At 38.8% G+C, this 10,036-nt stretch overlaps 1 protein-coding gene across 3 annotated transcripts in view; it reads right to left on the bottom strand.

Moving 5' to 3' along the window:
* Nucleotides 1–10,036, bottom strand: part of APC (adenomatous polyposis coli) — a 101,196-nt gene that overhangs the window by 37,652 nt on the left and 53,508 nt on the right. For all 3 annotated transcript variants that reach the window (XM_010563455.1, XM_010563457.1, XM_010563458.1), the window contains 2 exons: nt 6,255–6,339; nt 5,110–5,311 (listed from right to left, as the gene is read on the bottom strand). In XM_010563455.1, the coding sequence (XP_010561757.1) occupies nt 5,110–5,311; nt 6,255–6,339 (287 nt within the window). The remainder of the gene's footprint in view (nt 1–5,109; nt 5,312–6,254; nt 6,340–10,036) is intronic.

Raw genomic sequence — 10,036 nt, 5'->3', positions numbered from 1 at the left:
AGTACACAGAAAATCCACTCTTGTTTTTTTTGTTGGGGGGGTTTTTTGCCCTTTTTTTCTTTTTTTCCTCAAAATACAAGTTTTATTAGTTTCTTATAAATGCTTTCTGTGAGCACTCTTCTTCCTTCTGACATTTTAATACTGCTCATTAACATTAATGGCAATGCTAAAATCAACACTTAGCCAGAAGACAGAAAGCTGCATATAAGTTTGCCCAGTATTATTTCCCATGCCTTAACTTCCGCATCCCTCTCTAAACTCAGGTTGTGATCTTTCTGAGCAAGAGCCCCATGAACCTTTACAAAGCACACAAACACATTATGGATAACTACTGTAAGTCATTAAGGAACAAAAACACAGCATACAACAAAAATACAAATTTCCCCTGATTGCTTTGATAATGCATCCCACCCATGGTTTGAGATGGGAGATAATCTAACTTCCACAGGACAGAACTTCATCTAGAAGGAAGAATTTAAAAATATGTATTTTGAAGGATCTGTTTGACTTAGTTCCTGCTTTTAAAATGTTTCAAACTAGTTTTAATGACTTAACATTTATACTCCATACCCAATGCAAGTGACCTGACTAGTGTTCAACTGGAAAATTAAAATTTACAGAATCCCTCACTTCAGCTGCAAAAGACTGAAAAACTACACACATCTAAGTGTGCTGACTGTTTTTAAACATGAACAATGACATAAATTTCCAGATTTGATTCAACAGTTATGTTGAAACAGAACTGTTTTAAGAAGTCAAGACTACACATTAAGTCATTTACTGGGCAGGTTTTACATCAGACAGGTTTACAGTCAAAATCAGTGAAAAGAAGCAATAAACACCAATTACCATACCACTGCAGGTAACTGTAGCAGGATTACAGGAAAACAGTAATTCTTCAGCCACAAGGATGGGGCTGGCAGGAATTCCTTAAGTCCTTTAGACAGACTGAAGGAAAAGCTAATGGATGGTGCTCAGGGAAAGCCTGTGCGGAAAGTAATTTTTTTCAGCCTCCCACCTGCCCATCTTCTTAACATATAACCCGGATGCCTGATCTCTGCGCACGCAGGCATTCTGCATGGCTTCCCTTCTTAGCACCTTGGGTGCCCATGCACCAGTTGTGTCCAGTTTGTGAAATCAAATTTGCAAAAGCAAAATTAATGCAATCCTTATAAAAAGTATTTTTACCATATGAGGATTTGAAAATGTTAAAGGATTGACTAGTTCTGCCTCTGGATGTCAAAGAAGTGGTAGTAGAAATGGGAGGCATTACTTTCAGCTAAGTGAACATGTGATTAAGTTTCTCTTGTAAAATGTAAAGTATTCAGTTTGTGAGACACTGTGTCATTCAATCTGTTTTGACATGCACAATGGATGCTAGAAGCAAGAAAAGAACTTAGGAACCATAAATGCTGCATAAACAACATAATGCATGACCTGAGGGCAACTCCTTTAACTTAATAGTGTCATTTTAGCTTTTGAGTAATGCTTTATTTGGGATTACTAGTTTGGTATGACTGCTCCATGAGAATTGAGGTTTTAACAATGTCTTTAAGGTTGCTCAGCACAAAGCCTGAAGGGTTGGTACAACTATAGCAGGTTGCACTTCAATTTCCTTGAAAATAAGCAAGTCTCTGTAGATATGCCTGTGACAAGCTGCTCCCCACACTTAACATTACTGTCAGATACTACACCAACCAGAAGTACAGCTCCTTCTCAGCCTTCTGGAACCTCCTGACGTTAGGAGAGCATTTAAGGTAGAAGAGCTGTTACTAATCACGGAAAAAAATTCATGGAAAAACACAGTGCAGTTATTCCACCTTTTTATATGCCAGAATTGTTTACAACAAGACTTTCACAGTACCACAGAAAATTCTGTTCTCTGTCATACACTGTCAAGTTCAGTGAGAATTCAGCAAGGCAAATGAAGCAAGCTTTTGGAACTTCACACTACTTTTATGAGTTAACAAAAAGAAGTTTCCAATTTGAACTGCTTTTCTGAAGGGTGGGTATTTTGAAACAATTCTCTAATGTGGTATTTTTGAAGCTCCCAACAATATATGAAGCTAAATGAATGCAGAAAAGGGGTTTCTTCTTTTGGAAATCTTTTCTGCATAACTATGTCAATGTTATTCCCAGTTAAAAGGGAGAAGGGAAACAAACTACATGCTACTCTAGTTGCATTATGTAAATTACAATTATAATTAATACTTTCACTTAAATTGGCAGGTAATAAAATCTTGAAAATGACACACTCCTGATAGATGCTGTAAAGACTTAGGTAAGCCATACAGTCAGACAAAGGGAGAGAAGAGTAGAGGGAGAAAGCAGTCATGAGACAGAGAAAATGCTCAAAATCAAGTTTAAGAAAAAAAAAGGGTGGCATAAACCAGAAGGAATAACAAGGCATACATTTTTGTAAAATATTCACCACAACATTATCATCTTTAGTGGTAAATTACAGAATTTACAAAGTTGAGATTATTAAATCTTCTAAATTGCAAAAGGCAAACCAACAGAAAAAGTAACCTGCAGTGTACTCTGAAATGTTTTGTTGTTGATACAGTGTCTTACCAAATAAACCTTGGTAAGGTTTTTTTAATGAACAGCATAGTCTAAATTGGCAACCAAAAACCATACATCACTCCACTTTTTTCTCTTTTCTTTTTTTGACTTTGAAATTAGAGGAGAGCCAAGCAAATGAGAAACAGGCAGATAATTTCAACTTCATTCTGGCAAGTGAATCGATTAATCTTCCCCTCAGAAGATCACTTTTAGCCAAGCTAAATAATTTTTTCAATACAAAACAAATTTTAGCAATTTTTTTCTTACTTGTTTACTTTAATAAACATCTAGTGAATTAGTTTATTAATAAACGTCTTGGGAATTTGCCAAGTTCACACACAGTTAGTACATGATTTGGTCCTTGCCCAAACACTGTAGCCTGTGAGCAGCATATATTGTGCCAGCGTGTTAAGATACTGACTGGAAATGTTACCCTGCTGCAGGTTTCCAAAAAATGTTAGTTTCTTCTAAATAATTTTAATATTTTGAGGCTTGTCAAGTTCCATGAGTTCTTTGAAAATCTGTTTAAGTGCCAAATAAAATTCCACTAGCAAATAACACGTGTTTATATACATGTTTAGAAACACAGAAACTTAGTTAAGTATGCCAAACAAGTTCAGACACAAAGCATAGGAAAACAAGTGGTTAATCTTCGTTCAGAAATTGTACTGATTTCACACGCATGGTCCTACACCCCCCACCCCAAGTTCTGATTCATTTGGCTACCCAGGGTCTGCATCAATGCCCCACGCATTCCTACATGTCCCCTGAAACAGCATAAAGAATAGGGCAGTTTCGATTATCCATCATTTCACTATTAATGAAGCCAGATGTGATCTGGCCATGCCTCTACAGATCTTCTCCACAGCATAAATCTTACCCCATCAGCTATGACAGTAACACTGCCTAAGCTCATCTGAAATTAAAATATCCATATCCCTTTTTTTCAGCATTATTTGCAACGAAGACCAGTTCACTGCCTAAGCTGTCTTTATTGCCAAGAAAAAAGTCCAAAGAACTATCACCTTAGAATCCGTAAGAGTGGGAAAGGATCACAGATCATAAATCAGATGTGCTAACAACCCTGAAGAACTCCAGCTGCTATAAATTAATACTCTTTATTCGAAGGTACCCAGAGTTCACTTGAATCGTAACTGAAAGTCCTAACTACACTTAGAGATTTTAGCATTACATGCGGTAAAAAACAGCACTGGAAGAATTCAAACAAGTACTCTGTTTTGTCAAGTTGGAAAATGACAGACACATTAGATTCTTGAAGACTGGGATGAGCAAGTGGGAAGAGATTCCCAAATTCCTAAATATTCCTATGCAGCTCCTCAGGAATCTAGATTTTATGCAACAGAACAAATACGATTAGTGATCCTGAACTAGAATAGAGTGGCTGCTAGAAGAGGCTCAGTATGGACCCATGGGAAGTTACTTTCATTCTATTGACAGGACCAAAAGAAAGGGAGCTAGAAATAGTACCTTGGAAGAAAAGTGTACTCCTCTCAGCTCTTGACTGCAAAAATTTCACTGAATACCAGGAAAGGCCCTTTAGAGGAGGGGTTTCTGAAGGGCTGCCCACAAACCACTTATTACCCACCCACCAAACTTTTGTATTAAGACTCCGAAGTGGATTTTTTTGCTTGCTAATGACTACTAGGCATAAAAATATTGTGTTGCTGTTTATTTGGGTTTGCAGCCCTTTTGCAGCCCCCAGCTTGATATCCCATCCATTAAGTACCAGTCAATGACCAAATCTTTAGGAAACCCTGTCTTATGGACAGGCTTATGAAAGCATCTGGGATTTCAGTCAGGTTCATTTTAAAATAGAAAGATGTCTTCAGCGGAAACAGCTGCATGCTCTTTGCATTTTCTTTATAAGCGATTCATAAGTACTACAAATCTGTATTATGTCCTGAAAGTATGTTCTTCCTACTAAATGGATACCACTACCTTCCAAGAAAAGAAATTCCATGATTTTGTCAACATAAAACATCAGATGGGAACAGCATCTTGAAGATAAGAATAAATATCTTTGTTTGGCTGACAGGTTTGCTGAGAGAGCAGAATCACTAGGTAAATGTCTGCTAACAGTAAATAACTGATCAACCAGCTATGGTAGTTATAACCACTTGCGAAAAAGAGAAGAGATTGCACCATCACATTGTTACAGTTTCAGCACTTATCAACACTGGTGAGGAGATATGGAGGTGTTCGGGATGCTCCACCCCCTCTCTCTAAATATATTTCAGATGCTGACAATCTGCTGATCAAAATAAAAGAACCTTCAGCAAACAAAGAGTAACAATGAAATGCATATATGAAGAAGCAGTAGAGACTGTATGATGTGCTCTAAGATTTTTTTTTTTTATTTTTTTGTGTGCACCTAAATATAATGTAGACTCCTGGTTTCCTTACCTGTCAAGATAAATATACCAGTGATCAAAACCATATGCATGACAGCTAAATACTAGGTGTAAAATTTCATGTTAAAATTAGAAGTCAATCCATACTAGATGAATAAACAAAGGAATTTACCTCTCTTTTTCTAGCTCTTCTAAATAACCAGTGCTTTCTCTGCTTCCATTCATAAATCCTCTTCTTGGAAATGATCCCATGGGAACAGGACTGCACTCTCCTGAACGGCTTGACACAGACCCTTCCCGGCTCCCATAAGAACGCACAGACACCTTTGGCCTTAACTTCACTCCAGGGAAGTTGGTACTTTCCAAGTTCAGTTCTGGATAATAAAGAGCAAACATTTTCAGAGTTGAAGTTCAGCAGCACAAATTTAAAAGATCATTTCTATCTTAATTTCTTATTTCCTAAACAAATCCATGACTTTTTGATGGCAACATTTTGCATGGAAATCCACAGAATAACGTAATGTGAACAAAACCAATCTTAATGATACATTTGGAGACTACTAGCCATCTGAGCAGATGGCCAAACTGCAATCCTGACAATCAGGACAATATCCCCCACATGAGCCTGCCTGCCTCTTTCCCAGAGGACTTAAGAAATGGGCAGTTTTGCATAAATGTCATATTAATTGTTCTTGTGGCCCACTTCCTAATAGCTTCTTTCTCAGATATCCTGCAGATGCTTCACTGTCAGGTAAATGATGACAACTTTGCTCACCACAGGGCCTTTAAATGTAGACATCCCCTATGAAATTTCTGGTTCAGTGGTAGGGATAATGGATGCACACAGGGAGTCAGAGGTCTGGGCTTGTTTTGCACATCCCATATAACAGGATGATGCACATTACAGCACATGCTCTAGGGAAGGGGGCATCAATTTGCAGCGCAACAGACACAATTCCAGTAATATGACATGGAGAGGGCAGGGCATGCAAACAAGTTTAGAAAATTGGTGGAACTAATCCATCATTAGCTTAAACAAATATATATTTTCTGAAGAACTGAATTAAATGTGAGTTATATCAAAAGCAATTTGTATGAAGCCCTAGGGTAACAGTAGCAAAAGCATAGAAGCAGCATAGGAACATACTTTTTTTGAGAATGTGTCTTAAAATGCTTAGCAACAATAACAGGCACTGCGACTATGCCTAACCATCAGTCAGCACTGGAAAGAAGACGCAGCTGAGCTGAAAATTTTATCCTGAAGAAAAAACAACTGAGAAACAAATGAACTCACTTAAAACATAATTCTAGATTTACCTTTAAGTCGTTCCAGTAAGTCAATTTGTCCAGAGGACGCCATTGCCTCATCTTCAATACTTCCTTGTAGCTGTTTCAGCACCTCCTGTGAGAAATAAAGCTTAATTAAGAAATCCTCACAATAATAAACCACAAGGTAAATACATCTTATCCTGCCTCAAGTGCACATTTATGTAACAGCTACTGAGACACTGATGTAAACTATATTTCATGTGAGCAGTGATCAAGTGTCATAATTTTAATTGCCATCAAATACATTCTACAGTATTTCCCCAAGCACTGTCATGATATAAAGTATATCCTGAATAACTCATCCTCTCTGGTAGTCCAATGTATCGGCTTATTTAAAAGTTCTTCTCAAAGTGAATACCAGTTATCTTGAATTTACAGATGGAGAATTGAAAGCACAGAGAAATTAGCTAAATTTCTCCATCTGTGTACCTGAAGTTAGTCTTGAAAAAATAAAATTTGAACACCCCTGCAAGTTACAGAAGTATCTTGAATACCACACTTTTTAAACTCCAGAGATATCGGAGCAGAACTGATCCCCAAGATTTATTTTCTGTGAGGCTTTAGCACCACTGTAAACCAGCAAAGTCATATTATTCTTACTACTACGACTGCTACTACCATCAATGCTACCACCATGTGCTGGTTTGGGCTGGGGCAGAGTTGATTTTCTTCATAGTAGCTGGTATGGGGCTACGTTTTGGGTTTGTGCTGAGAACAGTGTGATAACCCAGGGCTGTTGTCGTTACTGCTGAGCAGTGCTCACACAGAGTCCAGGCCTTTTCTGCTTCTCAGCCCACCCCACCAGCGAGCAGGCTGGGGGTGCACAAGAAGTTGGGAGGGGACACGGCCGGGACAGCTGACCCCAACTGACCACAGGGATGTTCCACACCATATGGCGTCATGCTCAGCAGATAAAGCTGGGGGAAGAAGAAGGAAAGGGCGGACATTCAGAGTGATGGTGTTTGTCTTCCCAAGTAACTGTTACGTGTGATGGAGCCCTGCTTTCCTGGAGATGGCTGAACACCTGCCTGCCGGTGGGAAGTGGGGAATGAATTCCTTGGTTTGCTTTGCTTGTGTGTGTGGCTTTTGCTTTACCTACTAAACTGTCTTTATCTCAACCCATAAGTTTTCTCACTTTTACCCATCTGATTCTCTCCCCCATCCCACTGGGAGGGAGGTGAGTGAGTAGCTGCGTGGGGCTTAGTTGCTGGCTGGGGTTAAACCATGACACACCACCACACCTATGAGGAAAAGACTTAAGATTTCTTTATGGTGTCATATTATTTGGCTTATTACTACTACTGCTGCTAGCACCACCACACCTACAAGACAGAGATTTAGGACTCCTTCATGCACCTGAAGCTTCAAAGCCAAGAATATTGTCGTGTGCTGCTGAAACTATGTATGATAAAATGATAGGGCTGAAGGAACATACTTCTAATGCACAAAAAGATTCATAGTAAACAATGACAACTACACTAAAAGGGCCTTCTAAGCCCCCAGGTCCCTAAAGCTCAGTGGCCTAAATTCAGGTAGAAAATTAAATGCAAGTTAGTGAATACCTTTTGTAGATCATAATGGCAGACACATCAATAGCAAATATAAATTGAAAAGACTGGCCACAAGGCAAAAAGCTCTTACTGGAATTTAAAATATCATTTTTCATACTGTGCCATAGAAAATATTTTTAGAAGCAGCAATAGTCAGGAAATGAAAACAATTTTCAGTAACGAAAGGTACTCCATACTTTTCATACATACACCCAGAATTGCACTTCTGTTCAGACCTGAAAACTAATGACTTTTAGACAATTTAAAATATCTCCACATCACTGTTTTGCTCTTTTAAGAGCCTAGCATACCTTACTATCAACATTAATGGTTCAATAGTTCTTATACAGAAGGTATCTTTTAAATGCATTTTGCTCTTTTCAAAGGAAACAAAACGGCATCTACAAGAAGTCAAGGTATTCTTTAAACAGACACACTACTGAGCTTTTCTATATGCAAAGTGTTGTTTCTTGTACCAAAAAAAAAAAAAAAAAAAAAAGTAAAAGGATTTTGAGTAAAGAACTGTACAGGCTTCTGGGGAAATAATCTCCAAGCACTAGACTCAGAGTAAACGGTAGCAGCCCAGTCACTGCAGCCACCCACCGTGTAATTAGATGCTGGTACTCTAGGAAGAGTACAGACATGCTAATTATGTTTACACTGTTTTGTGGAAATAATTCTGCAGGTGGAGTTGAGGCCAAATTCCCCAATTTAGATGTTGCCCGACTGATGGAGTCAATGTGTGTCCGCATTTGCATTTTAGTTTGGATCAGTCTGATGCCAGACTCCTGTCTGCCCCACCAGCTGTACTTCGGTTCACATCTCAGGGTGATCTCTAAGCATGAATCGAATCCCTTTCCAATCAAACCAAGACAGCAGTTACACTCAAGTCTGCTAATGGGCATTCACTCCTATGGGACTAGCTGGAGCTAGTCCAAAAACAAAATCCTCTGAAACATATACAGTATGCATGCTGGGTCCACAACGTAATTCATCTACAGACCTGCTCTTACTGCACTACCTGTTAATGCTGGCATAGCCTTTAGGATCAAGTCTGGTGTGATAAAAATCACTACTCTCAGAAAGATGTCTCCACTGTGCTTGTGCTTTTAAGTACATTCACAAGGGCATCCTCATTAGCCACACAGCCCAGCCATCTCTATACGTAACATCTGCCTTGTCAGCAAAGTCAGACAAACAAGTAATCTGGTGTTTTTCAAAGAAGGACTCCTACATTATCTGACGTAACAGCAGATAACATTTGCAGACAGCAGTCTTAGCTGAAAAGCCTAAAAGGGCAATGTGGGTATGTGGAGTGGTCCTGGGATTTTTGCAGGCTTCTGAAAGACCTGTCAACTCAGATAAATTTAGAAATAACTAATGAATCCCTTTCCTCTGAGAACAGCACCTTGGTGCAGGGGAAAAAAAACCAACAGAAACATCTAGCTCCTCTTCCCATTCTCTTCTTCAGAGCCTCTTTCTCACCTCTCTGTGTGGCAGTTCTGTGATTTCAGAAATCTTATGTTCAGGATACTTTCCTACATAATGAGTCTTCCTTCTTCAAAAGCCAATATGAACAGCTAAGTGGAAATACTATCATCTTTTCCTGTGCTACCAAATTACATGACTGAGGTGTCCAGGCAGCTAGGGACTGCTCTTTCTGAATACTGGCAACAGTTAAACATTAGCATATCGGATTGCATCTCTCAATTTTCTCTGCCACAACTCATTAATTTAGTTTGTAACTTTTAGTTTTTGAATTATACCCTCTTTTTCAACAGCACATGCATTTTTTTCACATTAGTAGGCAAAGCGTTCTTTTCTATATTTTTCTACATTTCTTTTTAATAGTAACATTGTAAAGTAACAATGCTGTTATGAGGCTATGACATCAGTTTCAAACTCAATCACTGCACGCTTTGAAATCTAACCTGACAAAGCAGACAAAGGTTAGAGAGGGAGATGCAGCCCCTGGGCCAGGCAGTGGTGGAAAATGAGGCAGTGTGCTAAAATGACAAATTGGGGAATTTACAGTTTTACTTGAATACAGGAACAGAGAAGTTTTCTGCAATAGCCCATCTGGAGGAAATACAGCAAGTTATCTATTACTGTAATAATGCAAATTTTTATTTATTCACTTACTATAACTCCAGGACTCAACACTAATGTTGTTTACATGCAGTTCTCCCATTCCCCCCCCCCCCCCCCCCCCCACACAAA

This window comes from Haliaeetus leucocephalus, unplaced genomic scaffold (assembly GCF_000737465.1).
Source record: "Haliaeetus leucocephalus isolate CR32 unplaced genomic scaffold, Haliaeetus_leucocephalus-4.0 Scaffold167, whole genome shotgun sequence".
In the NCBI taxonomy this organism is placed as follows: domain Eukaryota; kingdom Metazoa; phylum Chordata; class Aves; order Accipitriformes; family Accipitridae; genus Haliaeetus; species Haliaeetus leucocephalus.
The sequence above is the reverse complement of the archived record's forward strand: the minus strand, read 5'-3'. Positions and strand labels throughout refer to the sequence as shown.